General features: G+C 41.0%; 2 protein-coding genes across 2 annotated transcripts; both read left to right on the forward strand.

Moving 5' to 3' along the window:
• The first annotated feature begins 278 nt into the window (after positions 1–278).
• On the forward strand, positions 279–15,301 carry LOC134086586 (zinc finger protein 501-like). Its single transcript, XM_062540040.1, has 2 exons — positions 279–369; positions 13,269–15,301. Exon 2 carries the CDS (start codon positions 13,289–13,291, stop codon positions 14,474–14,476), a length of 1,188 nt encoding a protein of 395 aa, XP_062396024.1. The 5' UTR covers positions 279–369; positions 13,269–13,288; the 3' UTR covers positions 14,477–15,301.
• Positions 3,781–10,009, forward strand: LOC134077506 (zinc finger protein OZF-like). Its single transcript, XM_062533162.1, has 2 exons — positions 3,781–5,071; positions 9,856–10,009. The coding sequence occupies exons 1-2, from the start codon at positions 3,781–3,783 to the stop codon at positions 9,867–9,869; spliced, it is 1,305 nt and encodes a 434-aa protein (XP_062389146.1). The 3' UTR covers positions 9,870–10,009.
• Positions 15,302–18,986: the final 3,685 nt, after the last annotated feature.

An 18,986-nucleotide genomic window follows, 5' to 3' on the forward strand; every position in this document is an offset into this window, starting at 1 on the left:
GCCGGCAAGCCGCATGAAAGCAGGGACCCATAACGTCGCTAGCACTGGACACAGCTGGGCAGATCATGTTTTAGTCAACCCAAGAATTGTTGGAGTAAAGCTTAGTTTAGCCAAAGATACTTAAAGTTTAGCCAAAGTTTTTTCATAAAGTGTCTCTGGTTTAGCATCTCCACATGTGTTCTCACTTCAGCCCAGTAGACGGCAGTGATGCACAAGATTGCAAACTGCCAATAAAGTCACCAGAGGAAGTCACTCTCCAATAGAACTTCAGTGGGTGCCTCGACTCGGAGAGCTCCGATTTAATTACTGAATCCACATTTTTGAATCTACTGCTATGCACGTTACAAGATTCGTCTAAACAGAGAAACGGTAAGCCTTATTATATATTTGCTAAGTTTGACTTGGTGAATCCAGGCCAATCGGACGGGTTTAGATGACGTTAACATTATGTGTTTGAGGAATGGGATTGGAATTCCAAAATTACACGCTGCAGGAATGTGCTAAACCCAGGGTAGCCTAAGGAAAATGTTTCCATGTCGAGCTGTAGGCTACATTAAAAGTAAGTTGAGATAAGTTAGGTGAGATGGCACCTTAGAGACTGACTTAGCTATATGGATGACTTATATTATTATGTGCTACGCTGCCCATGTCATGTTTCTACCAGAGCTATGTAACAATCGTCATTTAGGTTACGCGGGAAATATCAGTCGTGGAAAAAAAATGACTGGTCGTTTTGTGAAATTGATACGAACAACGTCATGCTACAAACAATTATTGTAGGCGCGTAGGCTACACTACCTTTGCGGTGTCCCTTTTTAGTATACTGCAATGATCAATTATGTACCTTCACTGAGTGCATGCCTTTGCATACTCAAAAAATGGCAAAATAACTCTTCTAATGAAATAAATAGTTTAAAACGATTTGCACTAGGCCTATACCTTTTTAAGTATGCCTACATAGGGGTGTCTGCAGGTGCATGTTGAGATGCAATGTGCTTATCGTCAGGCTGTTCAGCTATGAATGGGGAGAGAGAGAACTGGGTTTGTGCATGGAAATAGACTTGATTACTTCCGCAGTGACATATTAGCCAGCTCATACATTTTCAAAAGAAGAGTCAGCTGTGTGCTGTGTTGTTGGTGGATAAGTGATGTGTAGTGGCTAAAGCAGGGCTAGCATGCAGTAGCCTTAAAAATGGTGGGCTCAATACCCAGCCTCCATCATTGTACCGTTCAGCAAGGCACTTACCCGAATTGGTATTGGGACTATGCTATGGCCCTTGTAATATAATAGACATAATAAGGTAAAAGGATGAAAGCATCTGGATAAAAGCATTTGTTAAATGCCAATGTAACACATTCTTTTAAAGTTTCAGCTTTGTGAAAGGGCTGCCATGTCCATCTGCGTAGGTATTGTCGCAATTCAATTTGACCATACATTTTCATACTTTCAAACTTTAATACTTTGTCCTTCTAAAGAACAAAGAACAAGAAAGAACAAATTTGTGAATAAAAAGGCTTGTGTACACCGGCGCCGATATGAGTGCGGTGCACTTCGCTTTCGACATTCAACTAGATGATGTACTGATGTACTGATGATGGTGTATGTCACGTTAAGAGGCAATCTTGTCATAGCTCATAAGCCACAAAGTAGCACCCATCCCTCACTGACGACACCCTAAAGTGTCTCCACACACCTCCCCAACACACACACCCACACATCCACACACACCCACACACCAAGTTACAGACATCTCTCTAAAAATAGTGCCTCCCCCACAATGTTCAGTCAAGTCTAGTCCAAGTCAGTCTACAGAGTAAAAATGTGAAAACAAATAAGTAATAAAAGAAACAAAAAGTAGACCGAATTCAATCTACACACAGGATGCATCCTGAATTCAAGTCTGGTTCTTATAAAGAAGGAAGCCTAACCGCTCACTCATGTTTGCATTGCAGTTCATATGGCATTTGTATAGGTTACAAATGGTATATGCCTCAATATGAAATCTTTCGGTTAAAGATAAAATTCAGTACAGCACAGCATTATGATGGCCACTTTGCATAGAACTGTGCACTTTTATGGCACGCACGGCCCGACAGGCCTACACTTTTGCGCCTCACACAATAATATGTACGGAGGGAGTTGTAGGAATATGTCTTAGAGCAGTTCTTTAACATTGTGCTCTAACAGAATGTCACTAACTCTGAAACTCTGGGAATCAGCCCAGGTAGCAACAATGTATGCAAGGGCCCCTATAGGCCAGTAACTGATAACAGCCAAGGATAAAACCTAAGCTGAAGCTGTGAGCTGGAGGAACTTCCCCAGCAACCCATTGTGATTGCTGTAATTCTGTCTTGTAACCAGTAAACCGTATTTTGTTAACTCAACTTGATGTCCGTCGTCCTCCCTTACCCAACACGCGGAAGGACTATTACATGTACAGAGTCCAAATGCATGCAGTGTTTGCACCTTTACAGCTGTTATCAACCTCCACTCTTTTGGACTCTCTTTCAATGTCCACAACATTGTATAGTTCCTATTGAAATGTGGAAATGCTAATTTATTCAGAAGAGAGTGCTCAGTGTTCAGTGTGAGGTCTGACACTGAGGTTGGAGGAGAAGGCTTGGCTTGCAATATCTGTTCCAATTTAGTTTATGCTCAAAGGTGTTGGTGGATGGTGTAGAGCGCCCTGTTTACTGTAAGCCCTAACAACTTTAACGTGTCTTTATGGACCATGCTTTGAGCACTGTATGAACTAGACTAAACCCAGAAAACCTATCTGAATGTCAGTCTTGTTAAAGTTTGCCCTAGAGCAATATTGGCCGTCTCAATATAGAATGCTCAATGTTCAGTAGGTTTGGTCTTTAAGATCTCTACTTTGTTGGCATGCCTGCTGCTAGGCCAGTGGTTCTATTTCTATTTCTAGAGGCCAGACCAACAAAATAGTTTACTGTGAGCTCTAGGGAGAACGTCAGAACCATCTATCTTCTCCACAATTGGCTTAACGTTGTTCTACTGCGCTGTCAATGTCTTGTACAACATCTGGTAGTGAAATCTAATACGACCAAATACTGTATGTAGCAGGGTAGGCTATTTGGAAAAACAGATGTTTCCTCCTTTGTTTTTAAAAATAATTCTGTTCACACTAATTCTATAAACGGCTGGGGAAGGGTGTCGCCAACCCCTCGAACAGTGCAATCAGATATTTCAAACAAATGAGGGACTGACATGTCCCGCAAACACTGTTTTTCCCTGGTTGAAAGTGAAATCAGAGCTTTCCCATACAGTATATCCACTTTGACAGAAGTTTTCAGAAATACTTTTAGGTGATAAAACCTCCGTTTTTGTGTCAATGAAGGGTCGAACCACATGGAAGTAATGTGAATTTTTTAGCCACAGCGTTTTTGTTGCAAACAAAATCAACCTAAGCGTGCTCAGATGACTCGATATGACGAGGCACTGTTGCTCATCTGTCCATTATCGTACAAAGCCCAATTTGATTGACCAAACCAGAGCTGTCTGCACCATAGTTTCTCCACAATGGACCAAGTTCAGACCAATCTTCCCGACCTCAATTATTGTGGGCGGGGCTAAATTCAGTTGGCCTCCAGGCTATTATGTAATGAATGTATGTAGTGAAAATGTTCAATTTTTAAACATATTACAACTTAGTCAGGTTTCCCTGGTGTGTGCTTTCAGTGTAACTGTTTTAAGAGTGGTTCTGGTTAAGAATATGTTTCCTTTTTTGTTCGGTTTTGTTGTCAGCTGCCTATACTTGAGCGATGGAGGCCAACACTGAGTGCGACTACGCCTTGGCACAGGAGAGGGGGCCAGATGGAGGGGGTAAACACAGACTCTCAAGCAGAAAGCGTTTGGCAGATGAGTTTGAACAGAAAAGGAGGTTGTATGACTGCTTGCAGTGTGGGAAAAGTTTTTCCTATCTGTCGTCACTTACTCGCCATCAGAAAAGTCATACCGGACATAAACGTTTTACATGCCTGCGGTGTGGGAAAAGTTTTCCCAATGCATCAATTCTCACTAGCCATCAGAAGACTCATAAGGTAGAGAAGCGATACCATTGCTCAGATTGTGGGAAAGCTTTTCCTAAATTGAGTAAACTGAAAGAACACCAAAGAAACCACACCGTAGAGAGGCCTTATACATGCCCGCATTGTGGGAAAGGTTTCTCTCTCTCATCGTCCCTCAGCCGCCATCAGAAGACTCATTTCGTAGAGGAACCTTACAGCTGCTCAGATTGTGGGGAAATCTATACGGAGTTGAGTAAAATCAAAGAACACCAGAGAATGCATCCTGTACCGAAGCCGTATACATGCCCTCAGTGTGGCAAAGGCTTCTCAAAGCCACCGGCTCTCGCTCGTCATCAGGAGTGTCATACAAAGGAAAAGCCGCACTGCTGTTCAGATTGTGGAAAAGCCTTTCGCAATGTGACCGGATTGAATTTACACCAGAGAATCCACACTGGTGAGAAGCCTTATAAATGTTTACAGTGTGGGAAAAGTTTCAACTTTTTGGATAATCTTAGGGTACACGAGAGGACTCACACTGGCGAGAGACCACATTCTTGCTCCGTGTGTGGGAAGAGATTTGTTACTTTAAGTTGCCTTGAAAGTCATCTTAAAGTGCACAATGGAGACAAACCGTATCACTGCACAAAGTGTGGAAGTAGGTTTGCGAGATTAGGTGAATGGAAAACCCATGAAAGGCTTCACACCGGCGAGAAGCCGTATGTCTGCACACTGTGCGACAAGCGCTTTTCTCAGCATCCTCATCTAAAAACTCACTTGCGGACACATACTGGAGAGAAGCCGTTCCACTGTTCACATTGTGGCAAAGACTTCTCTCAGGGCAGCCATCTTACGGTGCACCTCAGGACCCATACTGGAGAAAGGCCCTATCGGTGCCCTCAGTGTGAGAAGTCCTTCTCTACATTGAGTACTCTTAAGGGTCACCTCAGGGTTCACACTGGAGAGAAACCTTACCCCTGCTCTGAATGTGGAAAGTGCTTTTCCCAGTGCAGTCAACGGAACACTCACCAACGAAAGAAAAAATGCAGTAAGTATGGTAGCTTATGGAAACACTGGTGGCGTTAGATGGTGGCTTTGTTTAAAGGGGAAATCTGGTGTTGAATGGCTTTTAGATACAGTATGTTAAAGTGACATTTCACCGCAATAGTGTCAGTGATGTTTAGGAGGTGTAGTTGTCTTAGAATATATTGCCATATTGCCATTGTCCAAGACCGTAGCTTATGGTCATACTTAAAGGGACATTTCACCGATTAGCATTAAGCTTTGTATCTTTAGAAAACCAGTCATGTTTTTGAATGGTTGTGCATCATTCCCTCAGTTTGCCTTGAGATGGGAGAAGTACGAATTGCAATGTTGGACTTCCTGCTTTCCATGATGTAAAAATCATAATTTTGCATCATTGAAAGCAGGAAGTCTTATTCATGGGTTTCATTGAAATCCGTATTTACCTTTCCTCCTTTCTCTTGTCACTCACACGTCTCTCTCTCACACGCCCACACCCCCTCCGTGCTCACCGCGTCTCCATTTAAACGAGATCATCCCTGCCTACTCAGGGACCAACTTTTAGAGAGTGCGACTGAAAAAAAATCTATGTCGCAATGTTGCACCTGACGCTGCTCGAGTGAAATCATAGGCTATATCTTTCGCAAGTTTTCATTGAAGACTATGCGTGCAACTTTACCAAACAGTAGGCCTATTAAAGTAAACCCCCTCGCCTTGGCCCGCTTTCTCTCGCTCTCCCTCTCCCTCTCGTGCGCACTCAATGGACACCCGCCCCTCGACATGCACATTTAATCCAAATAAAACATTCACAATTGTGAAAGCAATGACACATAGAAGACTAGCTAAATCATTTTTAAAATCCGTTTAGCATAAATAATTAGCATGCTGCACAGATTTGATTAAAACTCCTGCATGTCAATGCCAATGTTTTCCAACTCAAAAACTGTCCCAAGGAGAACAAGTGTTACACCTTGTCCTAACCGAACGCGATGCGAGCGAACATTAGCGATAAAATCCATTTAATTCCATTGTTTTCAATTGGAGTGTCCAGACTGAAGCGACGCGAGCAGCGCAACGTTTTTAAGAGAACTTTTGTCGGACGCCCTGTTTCTATTTTCTTTTTGTCGCTCGCATTGCTCTACTATTCTGAATGAGAAATATGGAATCCCGTGACGCAACACAATGGCATATTTAACGGATTCAGTGTAGACAGACAATATTAACAGTCGCTCGCTTGGATCCGGTTAGGACACGGTGTTAGCCTACCTTGAAACTTAAAGACACGTGGGGAAACTGAGCAGTCCAATAGAGATGCGCGGATGGACTATTATTTATCCGCAACCGCATCATACAACTCATCGTCCGTCCGCCATCCATCCGCGTATACGTTTTTTATGTTTTTTTCAGAACCCCGCCCGCCATCCGCTATTTGTTTAAAGGTCTGTGATCCAAGACGCTGATGCGACGCGAGAAAGCTCTTGTTCTAGAAAGATGCAGCTATTTAGTCTAATTAATGGCAATTACACGTTATTCTTTATACAAAAAGAAAGAAAGTCCGAATAGAATAACAAGCCATTCGATTACAGGCCAATTAACTCTATGCAGCTTGTCAGGGTGACTACTAGGACGAGCCTGTTCTGAAGACTCCCGTTAATTTTGATTGCACGAGTGCACGTCTTTTCCAGGCAGACAGTGCAATCCATATCAGCAGGGAAAAAGTCCCACCACTCCGACATTGTTTTTTTTTCATGGTCGCAGTGGCGGTATTTAACTTTTTTTTTTCAAACAAAGTGCCATTCCGACATGAGGTCATTAATAGGCTATTAATGTCATAACTATATCCAATTGTGTAAAATAATAAATATTCACATTTAAAATGTCATTGTGAAGACTTCTTGATATGTGTCTGTTGCGTGCGCGACTCGGGGAAGTGAAAGCAGTTCTATAGACATGGCAAGTTTTTTTCTCTGTCTCATTATTCGCGGACTAGGTGGAGCTAAATTAAGTTATTATTTTGCTGTCACTTCGTCTGTTTTATGGCCTAGAAGGTTGTATTTGGTATCTGTGGATAGCTCTAGCTCTCCTATTTTATCTGACATGCAAGCCATATCTTTTTGACCACGGTTTCACGAGTAAATCAAACGAAAGCGGTAGCCGAAGCTATATGACATTCTTATTTGTTTATCACTTCGTCTGTTTTTATAACACAAAAGGATCGATGTGTTTGGTAGGCCTATCAATGGAAAGCTCTGTTTCTCCTCTTTCATTTGATATGCGTGTTATGTCTGCGCAATACCTGGTCCCGGAGTAATTCAAGCGAGAGCAGTGGCTGCGTGGGTGAACGCAGAGCAATAGATATGATTTAAATTCATGATTTTATTTTTATTTTCATACTTGATCGTACAGACACGTGTCTAGTCTCGTTGGAAAGCCCCGGTTCTGCTCTTTCATGCAATATAGGTCTCATCTCGCTGTGACTGATAATCGCGGAGCAATGTAACAGAGAAGAATGGGTGTGTTTTTTGACGCACTTTGCGTCCGTCGGGCTGGGTCCGTTAAATTGACTTGGAAAAAAATAGGATTTGTAAACTGTAGGAATGGGGTATAGGCTACTAAAATGTGTCGGATTGGCAGCATGTCGAAATGGCAGCATGTCGAAATAGAGGCATGTCTAAATGGAAGCATATCGTAGTGGTGGCATGTAGCTTATATATATTTTTTTCATTTGATCGGTTCAACCGCCACCCGCCCGAGTCATCCGCCCGATCCGCGGTTTAACCGCGGAGTCCGCGGCTGTAACCGCTATCCGCGCATCTCTACAGTCCAACCAGTAGACTAAGCTAGCCAACTAGCCTATTTTGTTTACAATTGTTTGAGGCTTCAGCCAGACAGCTGAATTAAAGAGGTGGAGTTGTATATGAACAGGCTATAATAGGCTATAGGCTATAGGCTATAATCGGCATAAAGTGTGCCGTTATGAATATCAGACATTAAGGATTTTCTCTTTTTATATATCTTATTATATATAATATTATATAGATATAATATAATACTCTGGTGTTCCAAGGTAGGCTATATAAATGTTATTTAATTAAAAAAAAAATGTTTTAAAAATCCAAACACCGTTATAATAAGCCTATGACAATAACATTCGTTTTGGTTGAAATCAACAAATAATCGTGATTATTAATCGTGCTATCAATATTGCTCAAAATAATCGTGATGATCATTTTGGCCATTATCGTGCAGCCCTAATCTGCCCTATTGATGCCCCTGTACTTTACCTGTGTCTACAGCCATTTTTGCCTACGAGCTGAATATGTATACTCGACACCAAAGATGCAAGATATTTTGGATTGTCAAATCGCCCTCAAATATCTGCATTGCTATTCTTTACATCTGATTTTTTGTACTGATTCAGTACAGTGGAGAGAAGTGGTGATTTAAAACAAGTAATTACGGCTCTTCCCAATGCAAGTAGAACACTCGACTGACTTGAATGGGATTTCCCAAAGTTCTACTGATCATTCTTTTTCTGCTAGAGGACCTCTATTTCATTGGAAGTGAAAGACAGCTAGTTGCCATGCAACATCTGAAACTGTCAAGTTCTATCTGAGGCGAACGCTGGTCATTATCGGGAAAATAAGTGCTTTCAGGGCGCTGGGGGCCGGTTCGCCCTGTTGGTACTTATCTTCCTGATAATGACCAGCGTCCGATAAATTATCCCTTACTTATGGCAACAGGTTGTAAGAACATACACTATATTGCCAAAAGTATTTGCTCACCTGACTCGCATATGATCTTCAGTCACATCCCATCCTTAGTCCATAGGGTTTAATATAACGTCAGTCCACTCTTTGTAGCTATAACAGCTTCAACTTTTCTGGGAAGACTTTCCACAAGGTCTAGGAGTGTGTTTATGAGATTTTGACCATTCTTTCAGAAGCATATTTGTGAGGTCACACACTGATGTTGGACGAGGAAATTGGCTCTCAGTCTGCGGTCTAATTCATCCCAAAGGTGTTCTGTTTGGTTGAGGTCAGGACTCAAGCCAGAGGTGCAGGCCAGTCAAGTTCATCCACATCAAACTGTCATCCATGTTTTTATGGACCTTGCTTTGTGCAGTGGTGCACAGTCATGTTGGAAGAGGAAGGGGCCATCCCCAATCTTCCCACAAACTTGGGAGCATGGAATTGTCCAAAATCTCTTGGTTAATGCTGAAGCATTCAGAGTTCCTTTCACTGGAACTAAGGGACCAAGCCAAGCTCGGAGATGGCACCCTCCTGTTCCAACATGACTGTGGACCAACAAAGAGAAGCTCAGTGTGCAGGGCTATGTGTTGGCTGTGGAGGAGAAGTGGTGATTAAACAAAAAGGTCTTCAAATGTGCTTTGATGAAAGGAAGAGAAGGACCGTCACAAAGAGGTTGGGGGTGGGAGTTCCTGAGTTTACGTTATGTATCCGAGGTATTGGCCAATAGCCATTTTTTAACCTGTTGAGGAGTGAATTATTTTCCAAGTTCCTTCTAGAATTCAATGCAAACAATCTATAGTTTCAGTGTTCTGTGTACAGTCTGTGGGGAAAATCTCGGAGGGTAATTGTCTCATCATAATGCGGAACTCTCAGTTCACCGAACATTCTAATCACATATTTGTGACCGTACCCCTCAACAGAATTGAAATGGCAGGACCCTGGTATCTAACCCAATCTGACTACTGTTACTCTTCATTTACATACATCCCAGCAATAAGTTCACCATGGTTAAAGATATTAGCTTTGATCTTTTTTTCCTTCGGTTTTGTGTTGTCAGCTGCCTACACTTGAAGGATGGAGGTGGACAATGAGACCTCGACACACTGGGGACGACAAGACGGAGGGGAGGAGCTAAGACTCTGCTCAAACAGGAGTTTGGCTGACTCCGGATCCCCTACAAAACATCAGGGAGCTCAGGAAATAAGGTCGTATGACTGCTTTCGGTGTGGGACAAGTGACTCCAATTCTTCGCACCTCAGTTGCCATCAGAAAACTAATTCCGAAGAGAAACCTTACCTCTGCTCAGATTGCGGGAAAGTGTTTATTGAGTTAAGGGAAATGGAAGAACACCGAAGAGTTCACTCTGGAGATAAAAAATCTCATAACGTTACATGCCCACAATGTGGGAAATGTTTTTCCAACCCGTCCAACCTCATTCGTCACCAGAAAACCCACACTGGAGATAAACATTATATGTGCCTGCAGTGTGGGAAAAGTTTCTCCAATGCATCAAATCTCACTCGCCATCAGAGAAATCATAATGAAGAGAAGCCTTATTGCTGCTCAGCTTGTGGGAAAGCCTTTTCTAAGTTGAGTAAAATGGAAGAACACCAGAGAATCCACACCGGAGAGAAGCCTTATGTGTGCCTACAGTGTGGGAAAGGTTTTTCAAAGCCATCGTTTCTCTCTAGTCATCAGAAGAGTCATACTGAAGATAAATCTTACCGCTGCTCAGATTGTGTTAAAGACTTTTATAATGGGACTAGATTGAGATCTCACCAAAAAGTCCACACTGGGGAGAAGCCTTATGAATGTACATATTGTGGGAAAAGGTTCCCCTTTTTGAATGGTCTTACTGTACACCAGAGGATTCATACTGGAGAGAAACCATATCCGTGCACAGTGTGTGGAAAGAGATTTACTACCGCAAGTGCTATAAAAAGCCATCTCAAAGTGCATAGTAAAGACAAACCCTATGTCTGCACACAGTGTGGAAGTACATTTGCGAGATTAAATGAATGGAAAACCCATAACAGGCTTCACACTGGAGAGAAACCTTATCATTGCACTCAGTGTGACAAACAGTTTTCTCAGCCTACCCATCTGAAGACTCATTTGAGGATGCACGCTGGAGAGAAGCGCTTTCACTGCACACATTGCAACAAATACTTTTCCCAGAGTAGTCATCTGAAGGTTCATCTCCGCATACACACTGGAGAAAAGCCCCACCAGTGCCCTCATTGTGAAAAGTCTTTTGCCTTAACAAGTACTCTTAAGTGTCACCTGAGAGTCCACACTGGAGAGAAACCGTATCCCTGCTCTGAATGTGGAAAGTGCTTTTCCCAGTGCAGTGAACGTAACATTCACCAACGAAAAAAGAACTGTAGTAACTCCCGATAGCCTTCAAAGACATCTCAAAATACATGGGAAATGCTGATGGACTCTTCAACCCAGTGGCCACTCTGTGTATTCCTTCTTGTTTTACGACAACATATTCTGTGAAGAGAGAATGATTTTGAATTTAGTCAGAATACCATGCAGGTTCTAATGTGCTGTTCATTTATTAAATTCTTTGGAAATTCTTTTTTTTTTTTTTTTTTTAATCTAATTTGTCTTATGTCTTATGATTTACCCTGCCTACTTAAGCTGTCTTAGTTGAATATGTGTGTAGTCAGTGGCAAAGATACAAGATTTTGAATGCATCATCACCCCCTGAAATATTTGTATTGCTTATCTATAGATTTATTTTGTTCGATAGACTGTGTAAGCCACGTGTGTCCTCAGTATTCATATAAGCACAAACACATCTAATGCAAAATTTGGAATCACAAAATCAATCAATAAAAAAAAATAAAAATAAAAAAAAAAATAAAACCTTAATAGTTAGAATATTTTTTTTAAAATATGTATTTTATTTTCTATCTGCGTGTTCCAAAAAGCTGATCATCATGCCTGTCTTTCATTGATGCATGGTGTTCAGTAATCGCCACCAACTTTAAGTCAGCTTGGAGTGCTGATCAAGTCACCTTCATAACTCACATGAACAATGATACAAAGACTTTATTTCTGATTCAGATTATTTTATGGAGTCAAAATGATTAGTAATCATTTGAAAATCTTGAATGAAACTCTTGAAAATGAATGTGAAGTTCCGAAACAAATAAAATTATGATTTAACAAATGAATACATAAAGGAATACGTCTGTTGCTTTAAGATGACTAATTCAGAAACAATAAAAACAACATTTTATGCAGTGTATTGTGCTGGATTTGATTTTCTTCTCTTTGTCTGATTAAATTGAAGATCAATAGCCTATTGGAAGTAAAGAAATCCAGGTACACATGACATGATGACAACTTCTAATATGCCTGCAAGGCAAGCCCATCTATTGTTTTCCGTCAGCCGTTTTTTTAAGATGCCTCTTCTCCTAGAGCATTTGAGCTATCGACGCGGTTCAAACACTAAAAAATCAGGCCTGGATGGCTGCCGGTTCTCGTTTTTCCGGTAATCCTGTTTTCGGTCCCATTGAAATGAATGGGGGAATTATTATTTATTATTATTATTATTATTATTATTATTATTATAATTTTTTCCCAGCCTGTTTTTCTAAGCATTGTTGACATAGCTAATGACTTCTATTCTAAGTTAGATAATAAACCTGGTTAGCATTGTTAGCATAGTTAGCATGGTTATCATAATTAAAATGTTTAGCATAAATGCAAGAAATCATCAGCTAAGTTAGCTAATCAACCTGGTTCGCATTGTTAGCATAGTTAGCATTTTTTCAAGCCCACTCTTGCAGGTCCTCGGACATGCACATTTCTAGTTTTCTAGTGTTTTCACCACAATGCAGATCAACATAGAGTAATAAAACAGCGTCCACTCATTCTTTTGCTCCATTTGGGTGTTCATATAGAGGCCCCGCCATATTAAGAGACATCTCCATTTGGGTGTTCATATAGAGGCCCCGCCATATAAATTGACATCTCCATTTGGGTGTTCATATAGAGGCCCCGCCATATTAAGAGACATCTCCATTTGGGTGTTCACATTGAGGCCCCTCCATATTAAGAGACATCTCCATTTGGGTGTTCACATGGAGGGCCTGCCATTCAAAACCAATTATTGTCATGTGGTACTGTGTTCTATGCCCTTGGTGAGGGAATGTGACGTGCGTCAATCATTGTGGCACGTCACAAACACTTAATTTAGCTGTGAGGGTGATTCTCACCCTAGTGCACTATAACCGAGGGGTGGTGGCTGGGGACTCGTTTTAGTAAGGCCCCTTCAGTAATTTCCCAATCCCACCCCCCATCTCTCTCCCGTTTTCTTCCTGACAATTTTTCCATCGTGTTTTCAACATAAAAGAACGTTTGTTTAAGTCTATGGTAAGGCTAACTTTGTGTGTACTTTCAGTGTAATTGTTATACTATGGCTAAGAATATTTTTTCCTCTGTCTTTTGTCCCAGCTGCTTACACTTGATGAAAGATGGAGGATGACAATAAGTGTGTCAAGACCTCGACTCACAGGAGAGGACCAGATGGAGAAGAAAAGCACAGACGTTGTTCAAAGAGGATCAACTCGGGATCCCCAAAAACAGATCAGGGAATACAGAAAGGGGGGCGCTATGACTGTTCACTGTGTGGGAAAAGTTTCTCCAGTGCATCGCACCTCAATCGCCATCAGAAAACTCATACAGGAGAAAAACCTTGTCTGTGCTTGCAGTGCGGGAAACGTTTCTCCAATGCATCAAACCTCGCTCGCCATCAAAAAACGCACGTCGAAGTGAAACGTTACCACTGCTCAGATTGTGGGGAAACGTTTCTTAAATTGAATAAAATCATAGAACACCAGAGAATCCACACAGGAGAGAAACCTTATATATGCCTGCAGTGTGGGAAAGGTTTCCCCATGTCATCGTTACTCACTCGTCATCAGAAAGTCCATATCAGAGATCCATCTTACCGCTGCTCAGATTGTGGGAAAGACTTTTGTAATGGGACTAGATTGAAATTGCACCAAAGAGTCCACACTGGAGAAAAGCCTTACAAATGTACATATTGTGGGAAAAGGTTCACTTTTTTAAGCTCTGTTACGGTACACCAGAGGATTCATACGGGAGAGAGACCATATCCTTGCACGGTATGTGGGAAGAGATTCGTTAACTCAAGTTCCCTCTACAGTCATTTGAAAGTGCATAGTGGGGAGAAGCCTTTCGGCTGCGTGCTGTGTGGAAGTAGGTTTGCGAGATCAGCAGAATGGAAAACCCATAACAGGCTTCACACTGGAGAGAGACCTTACCGTTGCACTCTGTGTGACAAACAGTTTTCTCAGCACGCTCATCTAAAAACTCACTTGAGAATGCATACTGGAGAGAGGCCGTTTCATTGTTCATTCTGTAAGAAAGACTTTTCTCAGAGCAGCCACCTTAAGGTGCACCTCAGGATACACACCGGTGAGAAGCCTTATCAGTGTTCTCAGTGTGTAAAGACTTTCCACACATTTAGTCATCTTAGGATTCACCTGAGAAGCCACACGGGAGAGAAGCCGTACCCGTGCTCTGTGTGTGGGAAGTGTTTTTCCCAGTCCAGTGAGCGTAAAGTTCACCAGCGGGGAAGAAATTGCAAGAAGTCAGATGATATTGAAAGAACTGTGGAAACACTTAAGAAACACTAAAAGCTGTGAAGGTGGATGCATATAAGATGTTGGATGTTTTTGTTTGTTTGTTTGTTTGTTTGTTTGTTTTTTAGTGCCATCAAACTGGGAGCTTTTTGCAAGGTGTGGCACTTCATTGTGGATGGATTACTCAAATGTGTTCAAAATGCTGCGAGTCTGCCATGCTTTGGATTAAACAGAGCCTGATATCTTTGTTGTTGTTCCGTCGGTCTCGTCATAATATGGTTTGCGTCTTAAAGGAGAAATACGCCGAGTACTAACCCCAGGGGAAAAAAATTGGCTTTCCCTAGCTTGAGTTGCTACACTACAGAAGCATATACATGTACATGGAAGCTCACCGACATGCCCCCACAGTGTAGTGCAGTAGCTGCCTGTCTGCTTTAGCTGCTGTCATGTGGCAACTTGAGCTAAGTAAAACAGATTTTTTTCAGGGTTTTTTTTTTTTTTGTACCGATAGTACTTGGTGACCTCTGCTGGCTGTAGCAACTTGAGCTTGATAGCTTTGGATAACTTGATTGGGCAAGACAAAATATTACTTTAAAGGAGAAATGTAAAAGGGCATCATTTTGAAAAATATGTTATTGTGCAATTTGTTCTTAGTCAGGTAGCTGTGTCTAGATGATCAACTGAATATGAACTCATGTTGTAACATATATTATCTAGATCCCCGGAATGATAATAGCCTACTGATACAGCACAATCACATATTTTGCATTATGATTTTCCATTTTTATACTTCCATCACAAGGACTTAGAAATCCAATTAGTCTTTCTAGAAGCCTCCGGTTATTCTGCATGTTGTCCTTTCTGTAGTCAATAAATATCTTTAAGGTCATTATTCTCAATGTCTTGTTTTCATTGGGGGAGAACACCAAAATGTAGTGAACCAAAGTGGTAGTGAACCAGATGTCTTGCCCTTGAAAGACGAGAGAGGCAAACGTCAATCTGGCCTTCAAGGTGGAAGAGATGCCTCGTTTCACAAAGGAACTGCAATTGAGAATTCATTAGTTGGCTCAAAAATACAAAGCTTGTTTAGCAAAGATGCATCAAACCACCAGGCTTTCACTAATTCACTCATTTTTGCTTTGCTAGCAGACACATGTTAGGCAACCCGTCTTGCACTTGAACTTTTTTTTACAGTAAATTAATTTAATAGATGACCGGGGCAAAGTCTCCCATGTGCTAAAGGGTGTGTGCTAAGGCTAAGTGATTTTCAGTCTGTGAGTGTTCTGCACTTCGTTTAAAGATACACTATGCAGGTTTAGGTATTTTGGTGACACTAGAGCTCCCTCTAGTGTTGCCATGTATTTGTATTTTACTCTGCTGTTGTAAATTGCAAGCCTCTCGTGACTTATCCCCCCTGTATACAATGAAAATGTGTTTCCTGTGGAGCCCGGTGAATGATTGACAACAGGCAAAAGCTATCTCCAAAGAAATATAATAGGTGGGCAATTTGCCTATTTTTTTTTTTTTTTTACCATCAAATTGACTTTGTAAAGGTGAAAATATTGCATAGTGTACCTTTTTAAGTTATTCTACTTAGTTACTTTTCATCTCTGCTCAGCATGAAACTGATTCATAGGCCTATATTTGTTTATGTTATATTTAGTCTTGAGGAAGCGGTGTAGTGTCTGCTTTGCTTTGTGGACAAAATTGCTCCAAGACCACTGGTGTGAGACTGCAGCTTTATTCACAATACCAGGAGCATGTTACTCACATGAAAGTCCAAGTAACAAGCCCTTAACACACACCCTTAACACACACCCTCGGAAATTCACAAGATGCACGTACCAGTGATTCTTTATCCTATTGGACTCTGGCAAAGTGTATCTGTTATGACCAGACCAATCACAAAGAAGTACAATCAAGATTCAGAGTTTAATTGGGTTGTTGGCACATGTGCGAAGCACTGTACACCAGAATATGTGTCTGATTTGACACAGAATTATACAGGGTTGTGTTAAGTAACCCAACAGCAAGGGATAGATAATCATACAATAACAGTGGCAAAGTCAGGAGACACTAGTCTACTCTAATCAATGGTTGTTCAATGTGAACAGACACAATAACCCTGGCACCTTATATTATCCATGTTTAGATGAACAGTAGAGATGGGTCACTAGAATCATATTTTAGTGTCAAAGTGACCCACTAGTGAGAAAGACAGGTTTATACCACACATTGGAATATGTGAGAAGTGAGTATTTGTTCAACAAATACATTTTAAGTTAAAGAAACATCAACTAGTTGAGTTCACAGTAACCAATCAAATTAAGTTTAAATGTAAACTTAATTTGATTGGTTACTGTGAACTCAACTAGTTGATGTTTCTTTAACTTAAAATTAACTTGTTGACCACACTCAGAAGTTGCTAGTGAAGACTAATTAAAAAAGTTAAGTGTCTTTGACTTGACAAAAGCTAGTTACCATTACTTATTTTTTTGTGTGTAATCGGTTTCACCAATTTTTTTGAGTACAATTAACTTGTCGGGTTTTACAGTGTACATGTTGTGTTATATGTGTTGCAACTAAGACTGAGTCCGTTTTGTCTTTGTCTATCCTCCTGTTGGCCGACATGAGCCGTGTGTGTGTGTGTGTGTGTGTGTGTGTGTGTGTGTGTGTGTGTGTGTGTGTGCTTGCCAGCTGATATGAAAGTCACATGTATGTTACAGACTGTGACTCTTTCTCAGATAGATGCATCTGTCTATTAACTGTTGTGGTATAAATGTTGGATTACTATACATCTTATGCAATAGAAGTGATTACTAATACATTGTATTAGAAGTGAATGCTAATTAACATGTACATAGAGGTGATTAACATTACATTTTCATATATTATTTGTATGCTTTTCTATACTTTACATCAACTTTGCTTTGTCTGTCGTTTGCTCTCTCCATATCACGACTTTCTAATAAAGGCCATGTGACCCCCTTTTGTCACAAGCTAAGGGTATTCTGCCTGAGGCAGTAATATTAGGAGCATCCCGACAGAGAACATGCTACAACAAAAAAAAAAAAATGCTGAAGGATGTATATATGTATTGTATAGACCAATTATCGTACTTACTTGGAGTACCCACATGACTTGCGTATGGTGCATGGGTCACATGTTATGTTCAAGAAGTGTCCATGTATTGTTGTAGTTTTGCATGTATGAGGAGTTTTGGAAGAAGACCGTTGTACTCATATGATTTGCATTAGCCTACCATAAGTTCTACTCGCAATTAACTATTTTATTTAATGGCTATACACTTTCATTTTACTCAATTATACTAATTCCTGTAATAATCTTTCTATTCACTGTGAACTCTCCTGACTGTTGACTTTCCTACTGCATCAACCTAGAGGTGCGCCGCGTGCCCATGTCACGCAACTTTAAAGCTTTTTTTTTTGAGCTGCGCAAACTCTTTTTTATTATTTATTTATTTATTTATTTATGTTATCAGAGAGTAGGCCTACAGAAAAACTCAGTCATATAACAATTTGTACAATATTTGCCAGAAGGTTCAATGACATGACATTAATCAAATGAAAAGTAAAACAACAAAACATACTGTACACACACACACACACACACACACACACACACACACATAGCCTACACCAATGAAAGAAGAAGAAAACAACAGGAAAAGTTTTAATCACATGGCCTTTGGGAACTTTTTTGGGAAATCTTTGTGGGTGTGTGTGAAAAGACGTCACTGGTCACGTGGTTATCACAAATGTAAGCTCCGTTACAAAGCTCCATTCGAAATTAGTTTATGTGTTTGATACACGCGTCGAAACGGGGGTTCACTTGAAACACCACTAGGCTACTTCAATTCTTCAAGCAGGTCTACACGGTGTTTCTTTTGGGGGAGGTTCTGTCTGGTCCAAGAGGGTAAGTTTTGTTTAATTAAAGTTGACCGTAAGCTAGTAGGCGGCATGCTTTGGCTTTAAGCGCATACATTATGCCACTCCGTCTGACACTTTTTGTCCCGTGTGTCTTGTAGGCTATGTGAAGCGCTTTGGGTTACACTCCGCCGAACTTTAAGTGATTTGACTTGACTTAATGAGTAGGCTAATCAAGTGGATAGGCTATTCTTTTATGCAAATCTAAGAGCTAAGTATAGCCTGCATGCTGTTGAAGGTATAAATAAACGGCGTATATCGCCATTTAGCCTAAATAAATGACAAATTAGCTGACCCACGTGCTAAAAGTAGAGTGACCCGACGTCCTGTTTTGGCCGGACATCCTCTTTTTGTTCTTGTTTACAGCGAATTAGTAGGCTATTTCTCTCTGACGTTCACAAACTTCATGCCCTCCCCCCACAGTTCGCTTTGCATTGAGTGAATGTGTGTGTGTGTGTGTGTGTGTGTGTGTGTGTGTGTGTGTGTGTGTGTGTGTGTGTGTGTGTGCTTTTTACTCTCAGCGTAAATCACTCATTAGGCTGACAACAGCTGGCTCCTATAACTGACCGCGTTGACGTTTCTTCGACTTCGACAGCTGGCAGCTTGAAGATTTGTCA

The sequence above is a fragment of the Sardina pilchardus genome, chromosome 1, assembly GCF_963854185.1.
Source record: "Sardina pilchardus chromosome 1, fSarPil1.1, whole genome shotgun sequence".
In the NCBI taxonomy this organism is placed as follows: Eukaryota; Metazoa; Chordata; class Actinopteri; order Clupeiformes; family Clupeidae; genus Sardina; species Sardina pilchardus.

Excerpts from the sequence above, each read along its gene's own strand:
- LOC134086586 (XM_062540040.1), top strand. The coding sequence starts at position 13,289 with ATGGAGGATGACAATAAGTGTGTCAAGACCTCGACTCACAGGAGAGGA.
- LOC134077506 (XM_062533162.1), top strand. The coding sequence starts at position 3,781 with ATGGAGGCCAACACTGAGTGCGACTACGCCTTGGCACAGGAGAGGGGG.